General features: G+C 31.2%; 1 protein-coding gene across 1 annotated transcript in view; it reads left to right on the top strand.

The window, feature by feature from the left end:
• The window catches only part of LOC126740799 (GTPase-activating protein skywalker), a 130,375-nt gene that overhangs the window by 23,354 nt on the left and 82,279 nt on the right, over window positions 1-24,742 (top strand). The window contains 1 exon segment of the mRNA XM_050446974.1: window positions 20,433-20,557. Within this exon segment, the coding sequence (XP_050302931.1) occupies window positions 20,433-20,557 (125 nt within the window).

Below are 24,742 nucleotides of genomic sequence, written 5' to 3'. Positions count from 1 at the left end.
TTTATATAGTAAACGTATCTTAGAATTAGAAGCATACACATTTTTTAAAAAACTTACTTTTAGACAAACTGATTTAGAGTATCAAGCATGGAGCAATTTTCAAAGAAATACGTTCGAGGTTATTAATCACAAATATATTAGCAAATTTTCTTCATTATACAAAAAAGTTAGTGAGTGCGAAAAATAAACCACAAAAGGAAAAGGAAATATCATTGAAAATCAATCCTCTCAGTCATTTAATGAGAAAGAAGTTGCTATTCTCAATAAGGGTCTAAACTTTGCACAAGGTTCAAATTGCAAAAACAACCTGGAGGAGATTGTAGTAAGTGTTGAATCATCAATTCAGTACTTGCCAGAATCTTCGAAAGGTTTTGCTAGAGATTCGCAACCAAATTACCAAGAATCTTACTAAATCAAAAAACACTTCGGATTCTAATATTATTAAACGACTGAGAGAAGGATTGTTTCCATTTAAAAGATGACAAGGGAAACACAGTTGTTGTTTTAGACAAACCAGAATATTTTAAACCGGTTGATGATCTTATTAAAAATGGACCATATAAAAAAATTTCCAAAAACCCTTTATCAAAAATGATTTCGCTAAGGTTAAGACAGCATTAAATGACTGTAAAAACCTTGTTTCCTCCTCAAAAAAATTCAAGAAAAACCATAAACCTAGCAATAAAATAAGACCAATTGTCTCCACCATAGGACCTCCAACTTACAACATTTTAAAGTTTTTAATAAAGCAGTTTGAGATATTAAAATTACCTTATGAATGTTTGTCGGTGAAAAACAGCCATCATTTTATTTCAAAAGTCAATCTTATTGAACTTCTAGAAAGTAATGGTTTCGATAATATCCAAGAAATAATTAAATTAACAAAACTTTGTATGTCACAAAATATTTTTCAATATAACAACTCATACTATGAACAACTAGAAGGTACAGCCATGGGTAATTGCCTTTGTCCCTTCCCAGCAGAGGTCTTTATGAACCGTTTTGAGTTAAATGCAAAAAATACATTCCAATTCTTTCCACGAGTTTGGTTAAGATATGTTTGCCGTGTTTGACAAAAGCAAATGCAATATTGATCATTTTGTAGAACAACTCAATAACTGTTTTTCATCTGTTAAATTTACCTTCGAATAAAAAACAAATAACCAACTTCCATTCTTAGATACTCTTGTCAAGTTAGAATTTGATATTTATAGAAAATAAAGAAATACTTTTAAATACATAACTAGTGACTCTAACAATTTTCAACATAAAATGACTAGCATGCATTTCTTTGTACATCGTTTGGTCTCATTTCCTCTAAGTAATAGCAGATTTAATAAAGAAAAATCAACAATTAAAACAATTGCTAGGGTCAATGGTTATGACGATAAGATTATTGATATCTGATAGCTGATTAGAAGGCATAGGTTTAAAGTTAGTCTTAAAAACTCTACCACATTTCAAAAAGATAAAAATAAGCAAACTTTTGTTGCAATACCATACGATCCTATCTTGACGAGAGGCTTTGATAGGGTTTTCAAAGACTTAGGTCTTACTTAGGAAACCCAAAAGATAAAATAAAGATCAATGGAAAGTCCGGGATCTACGAGATTAATTGCAAACGTAAAAAGTACATACGACAAACCAGAAGATCAATTAATGTCAGTTTTAAAGAACATGTACCATCGTGCCGAAAAAAAACTGGGACAGTAAAATTTAGGTAGGGAATTGTCTCCTAGTCTATAGTAAATCGCATTTCTTGGGAGTTGGTATGGTATGCATATTTACGCATTATGAATTTTTGGAGTCTTAATAATTACATATTTAAATAATAATATTCATACAAAACTTTTTTATTTTTCGATATTTATTTTTATTTGGAACACATTTTATAAATATACCAAAACTAACTAATATCTTATTTGATAATATGGAATAAAAAATTATTAATACTTAGTAAGCGCACCGTCGTTATCACTTACAGCTTGCAAACTTCGTGGCGTACTTAAAATTAAGTTTCTGGTATATTCTTCGGTTATTTGGTGCCATGCGTCATCTATCTAGGTTAAGTTATCTTTATACATATATTTTGCCATTTTACCCTAAACGTTTCCAATTGGGTTGATATCAGGGCTTTTCGAGGGCCACGGTAAAACTTGAATTCGTCTTTCGTCTAGGTAGTTTTGAACTATAGGGGCTTTATGTATAGGAGCATTATCTTGCCCATAGACACCAACCGATGGCATCATAACATTGTTCAGGATATTGTAATATCCTAAGGCATTAAGCCTTTCCTGCACTATTTGACAAACGCCTGGTCCTCTAAAACTAATCCAGGCCCAAACGTTTATACTAAACTTTATTTAAACGTCCTTAAACTTTATTTAAACGTCCACTTTGATTATTCTTATGTGTATATCTTTTATCATATCTGGTATTAGAAGGCCTGTAAAGGCGCGGATTTTGCCATTATTACATGATTGAAAGGGTTTTTTCATCCGAAAATATTACCGTTTCCCATATGTTGTTTTAGTGTGAAAATTATATTGATGGGCAAATTCTAATCTTCTCTGTTTGTTTGCTGCAGTCAATAATATTTTATTTGTTGCACCGCAACTTTTAATTTCCTAATTTCTTATCCTACTACGAGCTGTATTAGCAGAACCAGGAAAATGCGTGATCTTCTTTCGCCTTTATTGCTGTTTCAAACGGATTGTTTCTTAAAAAGCCAACTAACTCTCTATCTTAAATATCGTTTGAAATTTTTAGTCGACCAGAACCTGAATTTCTTACAATAGCTCTATATTCTGCAATTTTTGTCTTAGCTAAGGAAATGGTATTTTTACTAATGCCCAATTCTTCTGCAATTCTTCTTATAGGAACTCCATCCATCAGACGAGTGTATATTATCGCTTTTTGTTGAGGAGATAATGCGGGCATTTTGAAAGAACGATTTTGTTGACGCGACTGTCACAAAATTAAATTACCTTTAACAACATCAAAATATATTATTTTAATAGACCAAGAGATTTGGGAGATATTGCTGTCCCAGTTTTTTTTTTTGGCACGATAGTACCTCATGTGACATATGGAAGAGCTGAAAAGTCAAGTGTGGCTGAACATGTTTTAAATACTAGTCAGTTTGTAGGGATAGACAACTTAAAATTATTTAAACCAGTTAATAACAATAGAATATTAGATGCATATGAAAGTTTAGCAATATTCAAAAATCAAAAAACCTTTTTAACAAGGATAAAAGTCGAATCCCTTATAGTCAATTATATTGTTTAGTTAGTGTTTAAGATTTGTTTGGCCATGCTTCATTGTTTTTTCCGCTCTATTAGTTACATCATTAGTATATAAGGAGATTTGTAAGTAGTTTTAGTTTAGTTTTAATCTTCGCCCAAAGATGCTAAGATCGTTAACGAAATACGTGTCGAGATTAAAAATAAAGAGTTTTGGTTAGTGGTAAAACTGTCGTAATCTGTATTACTACCAATACTTAACATTTAATAAACTTAAAATTATCTGGTAAAAAAAATTGTATTCATAAAGAAACAAAATAAAATGTCATATGTATGGCAAAAGATCGAAACTGGCTCGGTGGTACCCCGACAGACGAGGGACGACTGATCTGCGACATCCGAGAGGGCCTTCAGGAACACAGAGGTTCTTAAGTATATGTATATATTATAGCATTTTAAAAACTTTTGCGTTTTATTGTTTTTCTAGCAAAATTTATTAAGAGATTGTTCCATAACGTTGTGGCATTATATAGAAAACGTTTCTGAAAATTTTCTGTTCGATGACCCGGAATTTTAAATAGATGTGTGTTTCTAGTATTGTAAACAAATGGAATTAAATTTTTTTAAATGTAAGTTGGTTTTTTGAGATTTGATAACCTTGAACATAAAAAGATACATATGATATTTTCGCCTGTTTGATTTGACATATTGAGAATTTGTTTGTCTTTCAGATACGCTGATATGTTATGTCTATAAGGTATAGAGTAAGCAAATCGCATACATGAGTTCTGTAACTTTTGAATTTTCTACATACAAGTACACCAGAACTCGAGTTAGTATAAACACCATCTCCATAATCAAAGAGAGAGATAACAAGGGATTCACAAACTAAATATTTAGTTTTTGAGGAAAGATATTTTTTAATCTAATATATGCCAATTTTAATTTATTGTTAATATGATTTTCAAATTTAGTTCGCAGTCCATAAACATTCCTAAATTTTTTACCTCATCAGTAATTGGTATAAAAACGTTTCCAATTTTAATATTTAAATTGTCTTTGACGAGCTTTTTAATCTAATAATTTCAATGACAGATCATTACTTGAGATTTAGAGGGATTAATTTTTAAATTGTGTTCTTGCGCATATAGAGCAATATTATTTAAATCAGTATTTATATTTAGTTCTGCCTGTTGAGTGTTGAATATTATTAAACTTTAATGGTAAATACAGTTGAGAGTCATTTGCATACTGAAGAATTTGAGAGTGTTTTAGTGATTTGTTCATGTCAGAAACATAAATTGAAAAAAGTAATGGTGATAGAATTGAACCTTGAGGAACGCCTTTTTTATTTTGTTAAACTTTGATTTTAGAATACTGTTTTCATTTTTAATAACTACATAACAAAATCGACCAAAAAGGTACCTTTGGAAAGTAATAAGTTGTGATCTACAGTGTCAAAGGCTTTACTATAATCTAGCAAAGTAAGACAGGTTAGATCCTTTTTTTCCTCGTTAAATCTAATATCGTCGGAAATTTTGGCAAGGCATGTAGCGGTGCTAAAATTTTTCCTAAAACCCGACTGACAATCGGGAACTTATCAGTAAATGCAGTTATTTGATTATATAAAAATCGCTCTATTATTTTCGATAGCACTGGCAGAATACTTATTGGCCTAAGATCTGTTTCTTTTTTTGAGTCGCTATTTTTTACTATTGGCTTGATAAAAGCTTTTTTCCAGATATCTGGAAAATCTGCCTTAAGAATGCAACAGTTAACAATATTGATCAGGGGATCAATGCAATAGGGCAAGCATAATCTTAAATCTTGTATGGAAATGTTATCTTTCCCACTGCATTTGTCTTGATTTTATTTACTAAATCGATGGTTGTAATTTTATCTATAAGAGAAAATGAAAATTTGGTTGCATGATGCCTTAAATTTTCATGTATGTATATTTGATTTATTGTATTTAATTTTTCTGGATCCTGCAGAGATGATGGCAAATCATAAGTTTTAGATTTTTTTATAATGCTTAACTCTTTGCGGATGTCCAGAGTTCTTTCCCAATCTTTTGTGTCATTTGATTGAAATAACTAACTTTTTCTTGGACTATTGCATGTTTTGTACAGTTTCTAAGCGATCTATAATAAGTTAATTTAGTTTTAATATAACTGCGCCTGGCCTTATCTCTTAATTTCATTAATAGTTTGATATTATTTGTAATCCATGGATTAAGTGGCCTTTCATATACATTTTTGTGATAGAAGGGAGCGAGTTCGTCCATTAAGTTAGTCATAGAGTTATAAGAACATTTTACTATTGACATCATCAATGGTGTATATTTCCACCAGTGGTGTTTTTTTTCTTTGGGGTCTTTATAACAAGCAATATCTTTGAATCCATTGTAACTCTTGAACATTTTTTAAATATTGTATAGTGGTTAAGGTAGATAGGCACCATGAGTAAATATTTAAGAATCTAGAATAGCACAGTTGGTTGATAAAAATTAATATTGCTATTAAGTATATAACACATTTTGGTAACGTCAAAGATCCATTTCCATAACCACCAAACTATTTTTTCCTATCTTATTTTCGCCTACATAAAAGATATTTTTTGGATACGTGACAAACTGGGTCACCAAAGAGTTCCAGAACATGCCCTTCGTTATATTTTCGTGCTCAAGGGAATATTTTGCGATATTAAAGGATCCACCCGGGGATCCGAGAAAATTCATATCATTATCGGCAATTTTGCCAGGTTTCTCCAGTCCCCGTGACGTCACAGGACTCCGTATTAGTAACCGTCGAAATCTGGATAAAAGTCGGGATTTGGGCCGTCGTCAGGCTTCCAGATTAGTTTTACGATCAATATGTTGTGAGACGGATTTTTTTTTTAATTAATAGGCCTATTAGCAAATATTTTGAGAAAGTTAAAATAACTCTACTTGAATTATTTTTTTTTCGATTTTATGGCGAAGATATCCAAATAATCTGGCAATCGTTAAATATACAAGCATGTACCGAAGTAAAGATTCGATAATATCGAGGTTTTCTTTTACTGAATTTTGAAAATAGCCCAAGCTTTAATACACTTTCGGATATTTGTGTATCCAGACCGTGTTGTAAACATTATTTGTCAGCAAGCGGGTTCATATGCGGTAAAGATTTATTTTTGTGAGGTGTGTTAGATTTGGATCCAGAATAAGACCAAAAGATTCAGTCATCGACGTTTCGAGTTCTTACTAAACCTCATCTTATCTCCACCAATACCCCATCAAAAATTATGTTAATATTATTTAAATTTATTCCCAGTTTTTTTCCTTTAAAGAGTTATATACATATATATCAATAAATTAGTGAATTTAAAAAAATGTGTAAATTTTTCAAGTTAATATTTATTTTTCTACTTTGCTGGCTTATGGGAATCTCGTAAAGTAGTTGCCTAGTAAATTGACTTGTTACGCAAGAAAAAATATATTTTTGTGCTAATTCGTATTTCAGTATTTTATTAGATTCTATGTTGAATTTAAATAATTATTTTGTAAAGTATATCAGCATTTTATGAACCAACTACGGAAGACGATTAGTGAACTGATCATTTATATTTTAAGATATGATTAATTAAATATTTGGCAAAGTCACTCACATATTTTCACTAAAAACTGCTTGTCCCGATAATATTTTTATTTATTGAAATAAAATTCTAAAATACAGTCATTTAATATAGGCAATTCCTTGTAACATATTAATAAATCCTTTATTTTTAGAAAATAAAATATCCCAATCCGAGTTCCGAAAAATTCCTGCGGTGATCGATTTATTGCTGCAAAGGTTCCCGAAACCACCGAGCAAAAATGATTTGGAAAGTGTTCATTAACGGTTTTACCGGGAATTGGATGTGGAGCAAAAATTTCTCGGTTCTTGGCCCGATTGCGTGCCAGATTTACGGTGCCGTGACTATTTTTTTTTTAGTTTTTTTTTCGTAAACAAGCGTTTGTCTTGCGTCAAATATGATACTAAATATGTTCGTCTGAGAAAAAATAAATTCGGCTAAGGGATATGACAGATTTATCGCGTTAGAATTTGGATGTAAAAAATAAAATAAAATGCTTATTTTAGGATTATGTGCAATTGGGACATTCAAAGTTGCAGTCTCATCTTCGCAATCATTTTGTCATGGTTTAAAAATGTTTATAGAGATAAATTTCGAAATTGAACAAAATGTTCTAATATGAGGAAAAATAATACTTAAATGATCAATAGATTTGAATAGTAATTAATTAAACAATTCTATGTCTCCATTCTCCAGGAATTCGACCATGACCATTTTTTACTTCCAACTTGAACCATATAAGTACACTTCTAATTTCCAGTAATTTATAATTTTTATAAGTGTTTTCAATGAATTTACTTTCATACAAATGAATCTCATTAATACTATCCAAAATCCCTTCCAAGTGAGTTCTGCTAACATTAAGCTTATTTATATCTTGCTTGAAGGTTGTTAATATCATTTCTTAAATAAGGAAGATGTTGCAATTGTCCATCGAACTATTAACTGATATCATTGCTCTTTGCTGTATTAAAGATGAATGGTAAACAGGAATGGTTTTATTAAAGGCATTTTGTGTTTACCGCACGCAAATCAACGTAAATGAATGACAGTCACACTGTGTAACAGACTACCGCTGCTCAAGTTGAACAGGTATGACTTCTAGTCCTTTAAGCTTAAATGGATTGAAGCCTATATATTTCTGAAGATAAAAATCTTCCTTACTTTTAAATCAGAATTTTTTAAATATTCTATAACCAACTATGTTTTATGAGTTGCCACAAACATTTGACTGTGTTCAAACCGGAAAAAACCTTAATGCAAATTACATACAAAATGACTACTAAAATAACAAAAAGGAGTGTCATGTGTAAGTCCATCTCCAACTATACCTAATTCAGAAATATTTTTATGTACAACAAACATTGGTAAATATACAAGCCCGGAATAGTTACAGAATATTATCTTTGAATTTTAAAAACGGCTATAGGATAATAACGATAGGATAAAGATTATTGGACAAAGACTATAGGATTGAGACCAATTTGTATCCTATATTCCTGAATTTCCCTGAAAGACAAGACTATAAGATAAGCATTGAATGAAAAAGATCTATATAAGCAGTCTGACTGACTTCAAGGGGAACTATTCTGGAGACTTGTCATAGTAGTTAAAGGATAGAATCAAGTGGTTTTTAAAAGCTGAATGATATGTGGTTTGCAAGTTAGTCTGCCGTCTATCCAGATGCCACGAAACCTCACATGATGCCTCCATTTCCTTTTTTAAGGAAAAAAGCACATGCTTAGTTTTTTTATCTGTATTATCTGCAAACCATGCCTGGACATCATAAATCTTGTTAAAGCCGCAGCTAATTCAAGCAAAATCTTAACCATAGCTGAAAAGGGTGACAAGTGAGCCAGAAATTAATTGACATACAATATAAGTAGCAGAGGACCCATTAACAGTATAAATCCATAAACAGAATAGACACCTTGGTCATACCTGTACAAATTGGTAATGCTGATAAGATCCTATTTAAATATTTTATAATGACAGATATGTAAGGTCAATAAGTGTTAAAATATTACCGTTCATATCATAGTTTACCAGCTACCAGCTTGCTCAGCAAGACATGGTGTGACACACAGTCAAAGGCCTTTGAGAGATCACAGAAATTCGCAAGGATATACTTGACGTCGACCTATTTTTCCTGAAGCCAAACTGCAATGAAGACAGAAGGTTATGTTTTTTAAGAAACCTCTATTGCCTTTGATAAAACTAGTACAAGTGACTTGAGACGATAATTTCCAGTATCTTTTTCATTCCTCTTTTTGAAAATTATCCTAACCTTACTAAGCTTTAGCTGCTTTGGGGAAAAGCTGTTGATTAAATACACTGCTCAACAATCGAAGTGGATATTATAAAAATCTGCAATTTTAGTTTGCCAATGATTTACAATAAAACAAAATTAATTGAACAGATGTCTCCTAAAAAATTTAAATTTTTAACACACAACAGGAAAAAATTAAAATAAAATTACACCCTGTAAATCGTGCCCCAAAGCCCTGTCATAAAAATTAATACCTCGTAGGTCCACCCCTGGCTCGTCTTAGTGCTGTCACCCTGTTTGGCATAGTTCTTATTAAGTTGTTAATGTAGTGTTGAGGAATGTTTTGCCATATTTCCGGTAATTGATTGGCTAGTTGTTCTAAGGTTAGAGAGGTGGCTGGTTGAGCTGGTTTAATCTTCGAGACATTTCGGCCCATACATGTTCAATGCAATTCATGTCGGGTGAATGTGGTGGCTAGTCCATTCTGGTAATGCCATGAAATTCAATGTGATCATTGACAATTCTCGCACGGTGCGGGTGCGCATTATTATTGATTAAAACAAATTCTTCGCCTATTGCACCAAAAAATGGTACAATTATGTTCTCTATAATAATGTCTCTATATCGTATAGCGTTCATTGTTTCATTTCTTAACACCACTAAATCGGTGCGGCCATCGAAACATATGCCTCCCCAAAAGCAAACTGAACCGCCACCAAAAAGGGTAGTGGGCGCCATCAAATTTTCATGGTATCGCACACCAAAATTCGACCATCACACATATGTATGTAGCCGAAATCTGGACTCATCCGTAAACATACAAGACCTCCAGTTTTGAAAATTCCAATTACTGTGTTCTATTGCCCACCGATTTCTGCATGCACGACGTTCCCCCGTCAACCGTGGATGTGTGGCACGTCGTCTGGCTCTTAAATTGGACGCATGTAATCTTCTTCTAACAGTCTGATTAGAAATTCCCGCCCAATAGCATGCCTTAAGTAGCTGTTAATTCTCGAAGCCGTAAATGTTCGGTTTCTTCTTGCGGTTACTGTTATATAGCGGTCTTGAGCATGAGTTGTAGCACATTCTCGGCCTCCACCATGCCTGTAAGCTGCAGACCCAGTCTCTACATATCGATTCCATGCACGACTCACGACACTTTGGGACACATTTAGCCGGTTAGCAACTTCTTCTTGAGTTAGGCCCTCCTGTAGCCAACGTACTAATTGCTCGAGTTGCACTGTTTCTAACCGTCGTAGAACCATTATTTTTAAGAAAGTAAAGAGATTTATTGGTAACAATGAGAATAATAAAGTATCTACAAGCACTTTTATGTGTGACTAAATTGTTAGGATTTTGAAACCGAATTCTTTAAAAGAGATAAGAATGTATGAAAAAAAGGAAAAAACGACAAAAAATATTTGTTATCAACAGGATTTACTCATAGCATAAAACGCAACTTGATGAATTTTATATTTTAAATATCCAGTTCGATTGTTGAGCAGTTTGTTTATAAATTATTATGGACAATAGAATTACTACTAGAATACTTTCAGTTACTAAGATTATATAAATTCTGTTTATACGATTTGTTATTACTGAAAGAACCTCCAAAGAAACGACAGGGTTTAAATACATGGTTGAGCTGCTATTGATGTACTTTGAGGTTATTTTTAAAGGATCCAGCCCTTAGCATTGAAGATTCGCTGTTATAGAATTAGAAACATTTATAAAATATTCATTGAATTTTTCGGCTGTAATAGACAACTCTGAATTTGATGTGCTTTTGTTATTAGGTGCTTTACTATTATTTTTATTGTTTGTAATTTGATCAGAGTATTAAGAAAATTTTGCTTTAAAAATAACATTTTACTAGCCTAATGGATTAAGTCCCATGAAAGGATAATGGATCCGATCTAATCCATCGAACGACCAACCATTTCCACTGCTGTCCTCTCCACTTTATTATTAAAGGTAAAAGAAAGGCTTCATGAAGAACCTTTTTTACTCTTTAAATCAAGATAAATCTTGTATACAGAAGGATTTCGTGAGTTGTCACAAGCATTTGATTGTCTCACTGCTAGGGTTAAACAGGTCTTGAACTGCCAGGCCATTAAGCTTAAATAGATTCATCAATTCGTTCTATATCACGCTGAAACGGTTCACAGAGTTAAGGAGATAATGTAATTAACCCATCGAACTACTAATGAATGTAGAAGAATGTTTTAACGAAGAACCTTCAATTCACCAGAAATCCTTTGCAACTCTCTTCTGCGAATTATCAAAAGAGGTGAAACTGGTAATGTTAATTTCTAAAACGGGGTTAAATAACTGATCTATCGAACTTCAAAAAAAATTCACTACTCTCCACCATATTCAAGGGAGTAGCAAGTCTTTATGAGGAAACTTCGCCGCATCAGAATAAATCCTGTTGTATTTTGTGAGTTGGCATAAGCTTTTAATTGCATCATAAAAAAGAACTCTTGTAAAAACCATTTTATTGCCGACATAATTTCGGTGCTCTCTATCCTATTAAAGAGAAAATCTAGAAAGTCTGTAAGAAGGATGTTTTTGACTATTTGAATATAAATTTCTTAATTGCTTAAACGGGTTAAAGTACGATTTCTATACTATCTCTATTTTCTCCCAAATCAGTTCCATGTTTTTGGATCATTTCGTAAATTTTAAATAAAAATGATTGTACGATTGTATGTAAATCTTAAGTACTAGGAAGAAATGACAGCTGATTTCACAGTATGGTTTATGAAATAATGAGATCTTCTTGATTAAAAGAAATTTTGAGAAAGGTGAAGAGTTAGAATGATACAAAACAAACAAATCAAATTTGACCTGGAAAATGACTGGAAAATGACGGGCTTCACTTCCAATGAGACCATTGGAAGTGAAGCCCAAAAAATTGCTTAAATCTTCAAATACCTTGTCACTTATTCCCAATCATGTATTTTTTCTGTCTTGTTTATATTGATGTTTCTCATTGTCTATCATGATTACAATTCGACTTTTCATTTTTCATAACATATTATACCCAAGGTCAAAATTATCTGCTATTTTTGGATGTTCTCTCTTCTAAAAGGTCTTTTATTATATAAGCTCTGGAAATTTGTTGGTATCTTAGGAAAATATTGAATTTTTTAAAAAAGTCTTTGATATATTGCAGTTTAAAAAGGCTGATACTTAAATTTTGCTGATAATCAATTTAATCACATAGAGTGGATCAAATTTTCAACAACTGTAATTCATTGAGAACCAGGATTTACAGAGATAGGCGCAGTAGTTAAATTCAAATAAATTAAAAATCAATGTAGAGAAAACAAGAAACAGGCAAGAAAGACTACAACTTTTCTTTAGATAATAATCAAAACTTAATCAGTAGAACTAATTTTATTTAATACTTTGGTCTTTTAGTCAATGAAAAATTAAGTTGAGACAACATGTTGAAAAAATAATTTCAATGATGAGTACGTTGTTCAGGTTCACAGCATTCTTAAATATGAAGAATAGTACTCTTATTTATAATGCATATCTAGTTTTAAACCTTCCATATTTAGTAATAAATTTGGGTACTTGTGGTTCTACGGGCTTTAAAAAAATCCAAACCCTACAAAACAATTGTTAAAAAATCTTGTTTGTCTAATACAAATTTAAGGCAAAACCTATAAAATATCTCTTAAAGCTTAATCAATGTAAACAGGTTTTAAATCAAAATTTTAAATCAAACCTTAAAATGCAATGAAGAATTAATCATAATCCAAACCATCATATACATGAACATAGTAACACAAGAGCTAAAAATAACATTTATCTAGAGATAATGAGAACCAACAAAGTATTAAATAATCCATTAACACAGGCCATAAAATCAAATAATTTAATTCCAATAAATATTATAAATTTTTAATGAATTTCTTAAAATAGTTAAAATTTATCAATTGATGTCACATATTGAATTGTGTTTTAGTCAGAAAAACATTTAAACAGCAGCTTTAATAGTCAATTTAGCCCACAATCAGAGAATCCGCTGAATAGGGACATAATTAGTGTAACTATTTTCTGACAATAAATTTTGCATAATATATTGAAAACGTTTTACTCTGTATTGAAATTCTGAGTATATTTTATATGTATAGTTTTAATAATTTTAAATTGTGATTTATTAATAATTAATATAAATGTTTTGGTTAGATTTAGGAACATTTTTTTTTGATTAGTACGCAAATTAGTACGCAAACAACTGGTTGTTTATATTTAAAAAAAAAAATGGGTATTTTTGGGATATTTGATGAACTCCGTACCGAATTAATTAAAATCCTGCGATATTTTATTAATACTAAATATTATTAGTTATACATAATAAAGTTTTATAGTTTTTTAATGTTTCATGTCATTGGATAAAAACTTGGCATCCAATAGTGAACACCATCACCTTCAATTGCAGGAAACTGACTTGTTAATACTCACATTAAATAAAATATTTGAATAATTCGTATTGATCCAAATACCTGCTCCGAGAAGTCTACTGAACTAACCAATATAGAATGCAGGTTCATTGCCAAACCGCGGTGCCAAATGATTTTTTTAAAATCGCAATATTCACCGAAAAATCTCTTAAATTTAATCGACTTGAAAATCTGACCTTTACTTACCGCATGAATCAGTAGTATTGTAACGGTTATTTTAAGATTAAATGCGTTTTTCGCCAAAAATGGCAGTTGAACGGAAAAAAAGAAAACCAGGCGGCTTATTTAAAATGTTCTCTGGAGTGTGAACAAAATTTAAAAAAAAAAAAATCTGCAAAATTTCTTGCGTAGAAATTGTTACGAAACTAATGGTTAAATTCACCAGAGCGTGAAGACAATTGTAGATCAACTCGTAAAATTACGATCTTCGATGCGTTAAGTTTATACTATTAACCTAATAAGTTCCACGTTGTTTATCTGATCAACAACCATTATTACATTAAAAAAATAATCAACTTTCTTTTTGTCTCATATGATATTAGTATCAAATGATTTATTTACATAAACATAGATAAAGTTTGAACTATAATAAATACATTCTGTCAAAGAGTAGAAATGGTGTTCTTCAATGCTTTTCCTCAGTATTGCCCTGAGCAAACAAACTTTAGACAAGGACACATCGAACTGAAGCATAATAAAACGTCTTAAGGATGAAATGGGCAATAATGGGCTCAAGTGCCTGTAATAGTGGGAAAATATTTCAACTGCCTGAAAAAGACTTACTTGCCATGAAAAGTTTTAAAAAATCTCATTTACATTTCCAACCTAAGTGAAAAAACAACTTTCTTCTTGTCTCATATAATATTGTTTTAACGACGTTTCTGTCTCATATATAAATACATCCACAAGTCTTAAAATAAATTGATGAAACCCAAAACGCTTGCCATGATCGTTACCTGCTTATAAAATCATATGATTAGTATCACGTCTGACATAACTGACTCACAACTTGTTTTGATAATTGTAAAATTAATCGAGACAAGGTAATAATTATTAAATAAATATTAATCTTTCGTTCAAATTGGAGTAAAATAAAACAAAAAAATATATTATTATTGTAACTGATCAATAAAGGTAACACACCTATTATAAAAATAAAATTGAAAATTCTGGCAGCAATCTGAAACAAATTTATAACTGAAGCAACTAATGGTCAATCAAAAAAGCAAAAAAATTCTTTACCAATTTTAAATAAGATCGGAAATGCCCTTTTTAATGACCCCCGAGAACTAGCAAATTATTGCAATGAATATTTCATTAACGTATATATGTATAGAAAAATTAGGCCAGCTCAAAATATGTTATTGGAGGATCCTGTTCGAGTAGTTGATTCATTATTTTTAAATCCAGTTAATGAAAACCAAGTAACTATACAAATAAATAGTCTTAAAAATTATAGTTCGCAATGGAATTGATAATTTCACATCTAGATTTATTAAAAAGGCACATCAATCTTTAACTCGTCCCCTGGTTCACATTATTAACCTAACTTTTGCCGCAGGTAAAGTCCCTGAACAATTTAAAGTTTCAGTTGTTTCGCCTATTTTTAAATCCGGAGACAAGGCAAATATCAGCAATTATCGACCTAATAGCGTAATAAATAATTTTTCAAAGATCTTTGAAAAGTGCCTTAAACAAAAATCCAAACACCAATATGGTCATCTTAGTGGATCTATTACCACAGACGCCCTCTATCAGCTTACTAAACAAATTACAAATTCACTCGACGATAATAAAAAGTGTATTGGGGTATTCTAAGATCTGGCAAAGGCCTTTGATACCGTGCCCCATGACCGGTTTCTTGATATGTTGTCCAGGTCCGGCATCAGGGGCACGGTCTTAAATTTATTGAGAAACTATTTAATAAGTAGACAACAATTTTTAAAAATAGTAAATATTTTGAGTGAAAGGAACCGTACTGGGCCCATTACTATTCATTTTGTATATTAATTCACTAACAGATCTAAAAATTGTGAACGGATTTAACGCAATAACGTAATATCTTATGCCGACGACACAGCAGTCATTTTTTCAGATAACACTTGGGATAAAGTAAGAAGAAGCTCAATTATGGGCATTCGTAAAATAAAAATATGGTTAGACATATTTAAGCTCTCACTCAACATATCTAAAACACATTATATTGCATTTTTTTTTAACTGAAGCAAACTGCCCAACATTCGATTTTTTAGATGTAGGTTACGATACTCAACATGAAAATGTAATTAAAGAGGTCTCTTTAACTAAATATTTGGGTGTTACAGTGGACAGTGTTGCCAGATCGGTTTTAAAGTTTAGCAATAGTTTAAAAAAAAAAAAACAGTAGATTTAAAAATTTATGTTTTATTGTATTAAAAAAAGAAAAATTGAGTTTTGGCACAAACTTAATTAATGTCTACAGATATTTTATCGAAATAAAACATGAAATATCTTAAAAACTAATAATACATAATGCAAACTGTAAAGGAAAAAACTGAAATTAAAAAAGCTTTTAATCTGAGTCTGATAATTCGGATGATTTTTGATACATTTTTTGACAATGCAAAGCCAATATATTTTTATTAAACTCAGCAGAGAAGCAATGCTTGCCTTGGGAAGCTATGAAGTTTTTTGAGTGCAAATTTCCTGAAATGTTTGCTGTCGCAAGCTTGTTTCTCTGTTGAGTTTTTAATAGATTCACTTGCGAAAAAATTTGCTCGAGAATTGCCGAAGAGTGCGGTAAACTTAAAATATTAAAAACAAAAGTGGTTAGAACAGAAAACATTGGTTTTTTATCACCATAGCACATCTTCTCAATGTAATTCCAAAAACCTTCAATATCGTCATTATCTTCCTCATTCCATGTAACATTTGTGTTTCTTAATAAACTGTATCCATTGTCCAACTCTTGCAACTCATTTTCCCTAATTAAATTGGGAAAATGCTTTGCTAGAGGAATAATGCTACCATATTCCCCTGCCATAACAATTTGAGGCTTAATGAAAAATAATGATTTCAAGACATCATTGTTAAAATCAAACCTTTTGGAAATTTGATTTGCCGCCTCTACAAAAAAATCTAAACATCTGGTTCTAAGGACATGAATCCGTTTTGTATTTAAATTTGTAGAATCAATTGCATCAATTTGTGCCCCCAAGTATATACCTGAAAGTGGTAAATAATTTCCAGGGTCTTTAAAATTAATATTATATATGGGTGTTTTTAAAAGCACACCCCTCTTTATAAAACACTCAAGAATTGTTTTAAAGGTTGATATTATGTTTGAGTGCAGATCATGAAGTTTAGGTTTCTCGCTCTGCATTTCTCTATTAATTTTATTAAAAAATGGGAGAGAAAACTGTAGAAAAATAAGAAAATATTTTGTTAAGGGGTCCTTTAGTTTAACAAGGATATTTTCAGCATGAGTATTGTAGTCATTAGCTACTGCATCTCTGAAAAAAAGAGTTAACGCACTCTATTGCTCTAAGAGCCGCCCAACAACACTTTCTAATGAAAGCCATCTCGTCTGGGCAGGATGGAGAATTTTATGTACTGGTGTTTTTGTAAATATTTGAAAGTCTTTATAATATTCAACCCGTTTAGGGCTCAATGAAAAATAATTGTAAACATTTCTAGTAAAATCTTCTAATTCACTAGGTAATTTTTCGCATGCACTGGAAGCGCAGAGATTAAAACTGTGGCAAATGCATTTAATTAAAAAAATATTTGGTATTTCTTGCTTTAAACGAGACAGTACCGAGTTTTGTCTACCGCACATCACGTTTGCCCCATCTGAGGCGAAACCAATGAGATTGTTTTTATACGGGACCTTATTACCATTAAATAGCTTAACTAATTCACTAAAAATATTTTCGGCTTTTGCATCCTTCATTGGTATTAATGACAAAAAGCAATCTTGAATCCTAAAATAATAAGTACATTTTATAAGCCTAATGAACTAATAGAAAAAAAATTCTCTACCTTTTGTTGCATCGATATCTAACAACAAGAGTTAAATGTTTTGTGCATCCTCTATCGGTAGATTCATCCACAATAAGAGAAACTTCGTATTTTTTAAATCATTAATAAATAACATTAATTTCATTTTGTTTGCCAATCACATTTTTTATTAATGCAGAGCATTTTGTTCCACTGCATTGTATTTTCTTTACGATTTGAGAGTCCGGACAAACTGTTCTTAATAAATCGGGCAAATGTTCCATAACATTATAGGCCAGATTATGCTCACTTACAAATGCAGCCAAATGTAAGTCAGCCTTTTTTACAGACTCATGCATCAATATTTGAATTTGGTTTAAAAAAAATAAGTACTGATTGCTGACCCTTTAGTCCCTTGGAAAATTTTTGGTGGATATTGCTTTCCTTATGTTTTAAAAGTATTGTCTTTCCGGATGAAGCAATTAAAATATTTTTGTTGCATATTTTACAAAAAGCCTCATCTTCTGATCTGCCCTTACAAAGCCAGCCTCTAAACATTTCATCTTGTTCCCAATCCAATCTATATTTTTGCTAGTATTTAATCTTTTTAGACTTTTTTAGGGAAGAGGGTCCTGCTTTACCAGAAGAATCAGAGTCCGAACTATCAAAAAATTAAAAAATATGAATAATACTATTAGGTAGTTAAAATACCTAATATACTTAGGGCAAGATAATTAGCCAATTATTTTAAAATCTTATCTCATTGTTAAGTTTAACCAGTAATAAACAACAATAAACCATAAACCACTTCACTGTCTAATCATTTAATTATATTTCTCAATAAATACGTTAATTTTGCCAACCCAATTCACAGATTTATAGGCAAATGCAAATAATAAACAACTAAACAAGAAACGGTAAACCCCAAAAAAAACCGCGCGGGATTCCCCAATGCAATACGAAGGAAATTTTCATCACAGGTTGCGCCATCTGTTAGAAGTATTGAATACTAATTACAGGGTGAGTGTATTCTGCGCCTGTATTGATTTAAAAAAAATACTTTTTAGACTTTAGGCTTCATTTTTTGTTAAACTATATTTAAAATTTATATTGTACTTAAGTAATTTTTCGTCTATACCAGTATTAAGAAATAACAATAGATTTTAGCCTCTTGGCAGTAGAACAGTAGCTGAAAGCCTAAAACAGTTACAGATAAACAGTTAAACAGACCTGGCAAAGCTGACAGTGGATAAGCATTTAAAATGGAGTGAACATATTTTAAATCTAACTAAGAATATTCGAGAGCTGTTACGAACATTTTATATCTTAAGGCAAATTTTACGCAAAAAATAATTAATATCCGTATATAAATCCTTGGTGGAATCACTTATCAGATATGGTATTGTTGTATGGGGACGGCTGTATCAAAACTATTGAAATTCCTTAAACGTAGTGCAGAACTATATATTGAAAGTTGTGTTTGAAAAAAATAAGCTCTACTCAACAAATCTGTTATACTCCAGCGATATTTTTGATTTTCGATTAATCTATGTATTAGAGGTATGCTGCTTTATTAAAAACAATAACGAAAAAAACAACTATGTAATGTATTCTTATAATACCAGAAATTGCGTAAACGTAAACCAACACTTAGTTACTTAAAAAATCAACACAAACAAGAGATCTTTAAACTATCTTGCACCAAAAATTAAACGAAAATAGAACGAAACTTAAAGAACTCTTCATCTAGGTTAGATTTTTGTGAAAGTAAATTAGGGCTGGGGGTAGGATGATGTGTATTCATTTGTATGTTTTGTTATTGTGGTTCTTTTTTTTGTAATGGTTAGGGTAGACTCTATTAAAAAAAACATTTCTTTCGTAAAAACAGTTAGGAGCACATGCAGATATTCGGTTATCTAGGTGCATAATTCGTAATTTTGTATGTCTATGTTATTATATTTATGTATGTGGATATATAAAGTAAATAAATGACCTCAACCTTTTGCCAAAAATAGTAAATTGATTCAGATTGCCCTGAGTTGTAGAAACTAATTTCGGCTACGTGGAAAAAGCGAACAATTACTTTAGCGGCCTAGATGTCTCTTTTAGTAGTACCTAGTAGCTACTTAGGAAATCTGGGGAAATAGGAAAATTAGATCGCAATGAAAAGAAATAATCTTAACTGCCTGAAAAAATATGAAAACTACCGTGCTTGACTTTAAAAAATACATAAATTCTAGTATATCTAAAATGTAAAATAAATAATACTAAAAACCCTAAAAAAATTAAAAATAATTTTAACTGACTTGAAAAAACCAAAATGTCACAACTGCTTGGAACAAATGGCTTATTGAGTCAATTATATTTTTGAATTAACTGAAAAAGCAACTTTCGTTTCGACTCATAATATTGTTTTAACGATATTTCCTGTGTCATACTTGTCCACGAATTTTAACCTAAATTGATTAAACCCAACATTCCAACCATCATCGTTACCTGTTGATGAAATCAGGCGATTAGTATCGCGTTCGACATAATGGACTCAAAACTTGTTTTGGTAATTGTAAAATTAATCGAGGCAAGCTAATAATTATCAAATAAATAAGTTTCCTTCCAAGTGGGGGTAAACAAAAAAGTAAATTTATTTGGGTTATCATTGATCATTTCTAATCCAACGCACTTATTTGATTATAAATAATACTCGTCACGGGAGGCAGTAAACTTGTAATTAATGACATAATAAATCCATTACGATAACCCAATTATTATTGTGCAGTGGCCAATATCAGTGTTTGTTGCTTTTTTTTTTCAAGTTTTTTTTAAATTAAATCTTTTAATTTGCAGAAGAAGAAGCGTACCACTGTATGGCAAGCCTTGTATCATGCAAAGAAAAGACCTTTATCACCCAAACCAAGCTCCTGTATGAAGTAACGTGGAAGACTGTGATGCAAATATGTAGAAAACATGTGGTAAGAAGCAATTCATCTTAATTTTTTGTTTTTAAATATTTATAAGATTCGTGGAATAAATAAAAAATTTGTAGAATGAAAAAGTTTAAATGTTACTTTAGAAAAGCACAAAAAATATCTAGATGAATCAGAAATGACAGTTCAACTTATAATAAGAAATAAAAAATGAGCTAAAATACCTTGAATAGTAGAAAACAATCTGAAATACTTGGCAAATAGCAAATATTAAAATTCTTGCAAGGAACTTGAAGTAAAAAAAATGCCTTTAGTTGATTAATCAGAACATTTCCTCACCTTATTGCAAGGAATAAATAAAGTGTTCTTGAATAGTAGAAAATAATTTCATCTGCCTGGAAGAAGCAATTAATTAATTTAACTGCCTGGAAGATGGAATTGATTAGTTACCTGACAAACAATAAAAGTTGCTTTTAAATGCCTGAAATAATTACAAAATAACTTCGTAGATTAATAAACAATTGTGGAGTTCCTCGATGATTTACAGGTCAATCAATAAAATTTCTCATTTCTATGCCTAAGATTTTTGAAACCTTTATTTGATTAATATCTTGGCACATTGATTGACAAATTGGATAACCAGTTTCGTGCTGGTTTATATGCAGAGCTGAACCCCCTGAGTTACAACCACCAGCTATTGGAGGTCTTGGAGAAAGGTTATCAGGTTAATTTAATACACATCGATTTATCCAAGGCCTTTGATGGTGTCAACCATGAGGCTCTTATTTTTTAGCTTAAGCTTAATTTTGAAACGACTTTTACTTACCTTGAAGGATCAAAAAATTGCTTGTAAATGAAAAAATATTGACCTTATAACTTGGTCTATAACCGAATAAATTCCTAATAACAGTTCCTCAGCCCATTGCAAGAAATACATAGAGTGTTTTGCAATAATAGTAAATAATTCCAACTGCCTGAAAGAAGCTATTGAGTACATATTTACCGGAAGAACAATAAGAGATGCCATTAAATGCCTGAAGTAAATACAAAATAGCCTTGTAATCCCCTTTTGACTTATGTCAAGAAGTTGAACAATACGTAGAATCCTTAAAATAGTAAAATGTAATTTCAATATTTGCAAATTAAAATGAAAATACGAATAATGAATAAGTCTTAGAACATTGAACGGCTAGAATTAGTAAATTCGCTAATATACGTTATCTACGTTCATTTAACTTTAAATGTTGACTTCTTTATAGAGTATCTTATCATATTTTTAAAAAAAAAACTTCATATTTTATTAAAGAGGAATAGTATTGTTTTGCGCCTGTATTGCATAAAATAAGTGATAAACTTTTATGAAGTGTTTGTTTTTTTGCTATTTATACATAAGTATTTGACATCATTGCATCAGAGATGTTGCAAGCAAAATATAAACTGCCCATAGTTTCACGGCAATACTAATTCTAGCCTTTCAGTGTTCTAAGGAATAAGTACTAAGTACTCGAAAAACAAGAAAATGATCTTAACTACCTGAAAGAAGATAATTGTTTTTTTTGCATGAAAATGTGATGAAAATTAAGAAAATACTTTCGAATTTATATAACAATAATACTGTACAAAAACTAAGCAAAAAGCTTCCGCTTAGTATCAGAAAATAAAAAAAATTCCTGTAAACGGGAATAAATAGTGAAACGATCGGTCTTAAATCTCCAAGTCAAATTAAGAAACAAATTTAAACACACGAAGAATACACACCTAAGAATTAGAACATGGCTATAACATGGAAGAGATAAAAAATTCTTTACTGCCTAATACTTCAACTGCCTGGAAGAAGTAAAAAATTATAAGAAAGGCTCTGAAAGAAATAACAACTGCCTGGATTTAATTAAATTGAGCCCTAGAAAACCAAATCCTCTCCATTCTTTTTCTTTTAGACAAAAATCTGTTATTACTAATTATCTTTTTATGGCTCAGCAGTCAGATATTACAACTCATCAATTAATAGGTAACTTATAGATGCAAGAAAAGATGCAGTATCTGGATACGCTCTCTACAAACGTAAAAAAAACAGAAGGGGAAAAGGAAATTTAAGATCATCATCTGTGGTTTGGGCGTTCAAAGAGGAAGACAGTCTTTAAGAACTTGATGACTATGGAATTATTTAGTAATTGTATTATTTTTTCGTAAGGTCAATGCCAGACTGGTGTTGTCAAAATACGGTCTCATGAGAAATCTATATTGACATTTGAAAAGGAAATTTGCGCTGTCAAAGAACCTTTGAACTATATTTTGTTTATAAACAAGTACACCCTTGTTTGACCAGTATATAGTGAATAAAAACTAGTTTTCAATAAATTGTGATATGGATTAATGGGTGAAGACTATTGTCGTTAAAGTTAAAAAGTTACTAGAATTTCACGTTCAAATTTTTGATAAATAAAATAAAAAGGCACAACTCGGAACATATCATAAATGCACACATTTTAACAATTAAGTTTTGGTAAAATAGGGCATCATTCTGAGTTTTAACATATTAACAAACAACATAAAGAAACAACTAAGAATACGTTTTAATTAATTTTATGTGATTTGAAAAAGGAAATTATATTTTGCAGATTTGATCCCATTGAGAATCTTAACTTCTAGATTAGGCGAAGAATCATATTATCTCAGCATAGAATAATCGAGCTTCGGAAAAAAATCTTTTGAGAAGACTGGAAAAATACATTGCTGGAAATAATTTTTAAGTTCCTAATTCTGTCAATAGGGGCGTAATTGCGACCAAGAAAAAATACAGTTTTTTTTGAAAAAAATACGTCAGTATTCATAATGTATCATAATCTCAAGATTGCATGCAAGTAAAACTTGAATTTATAATAATAAGTCAGGTATTTTATTGATTTTTTATTGTGTCTCTGCAAGTATGGGTGCCAATAGTGGAATTGGTAATTGTTGCGATTTTTTTTCTAAATATAATCGCCGCCAGAACTACGAGGTGCTTAAATTGTAATTCTATAAGTTGTGACAGTTAAAAAATGCAAGTTTAACTGCAACTAAAATACGTGCCATAGAATTCAGAGGTAATGGAGTATTATTAAAAAGTGATTCCAACGATTGCTCCAAAAGCCTGCTATATGGTACCTGAACTCTTTTAAATCACTGGATGAACTAAAACAAGAAGTTGCTATCCTATATAATCGACTAAAAATCCAGAGAGAGTTAATTATTGCCTTAAATTTGTGGGATCCCCAAGTACCAGCGAGTCGGTCATTAGTCAAAATTGGCAAACAACATGCTACTGTTTAATATGGAAGATTGCGCTTCAGATCAAGACGATGTGCGAGATTTATTAAAAGTGTTTGTCAATTAGTGAATGTAATTAAACTCGAAAGACTAAGTAAACCAAACAAAAACAATAGAAAGGCCCTGAAAATTGTGCTTGAGATTCAAAACCGGTTTCTGGCCTTCTAAAAAATAGGAGCAAGCTACTAGGAGTCCCTAAAGTTGTACCAAAAACCTGTTACGCCCTCCCAGAGTAACAACTTTAGTAAATTAGGTGCCTTAACAGCTTAATATAAAAATGTACGAGGTCTTTGAACCAAGTTAAACATTTTAACAAATTGTCTTACAACTTTCCAGCATGACATTGTCATTTTGACAGAGTCTCTTTGCTTTCTGATGAATTCTATGACTCAGAAGTTCATAGTGGTGAAACAACACATTCAAAATAAATGTCTGCCTTCCTAGGTAGATATTGAACGACTTTTTGTACATTTGGAATATAGCTCCAGCAAATTATTATTAGGTACAGCTTACTATCCTTCAAAATCAGCTGTTGAAAATTTCATGACTTTTTAACAGTCTTAATGCTATTACCGAAGACCTGGATGCTGATGTGTCCATTGCCGGAGACTTCAATTTCCGAAAACTGTTTATGGCAGAGCAATGATAAGGCATCGATTCCCATTGCTATTGAATCAGCATTGAAGAATTCACTGACTTATTTGTCCAATATGTGTTCCTTTCATAATTTGTTTCGGTGTAACAAAAACTTGACTGATTCGACTTTCGATTTGGCTTTGTGTAATTACCCAAGTATCCTCCTATATTTGAAGTTGAGGTGCCTGCTGAAATTAAAGGCGGGAGATGATTGGTTGATTATCGGAGACTGATTGATTTTTTGGGTCAATTCAACCAGGATATCCTGCTTTCTGAGTAATCTGTGGA

This window comes from Anthonomus grandis, chromosome 9 (genome assembly GCF_022605725.1).
Source record: "Anthonomus grandis grandis chromosome 9, icAntGran1.3, whole genome shotgun sequence".
Classification (NCBI taxonomy): domain Eukaryota; kingdom Metazoa; phylum Arthropoda; class Insecta; order Coleoptera; family Curculionidae; genus Anthonomus; species Anthonomus grandis.
This window is presented reverse-complemented; position numbering and strand designations above follow the sequence as displayed.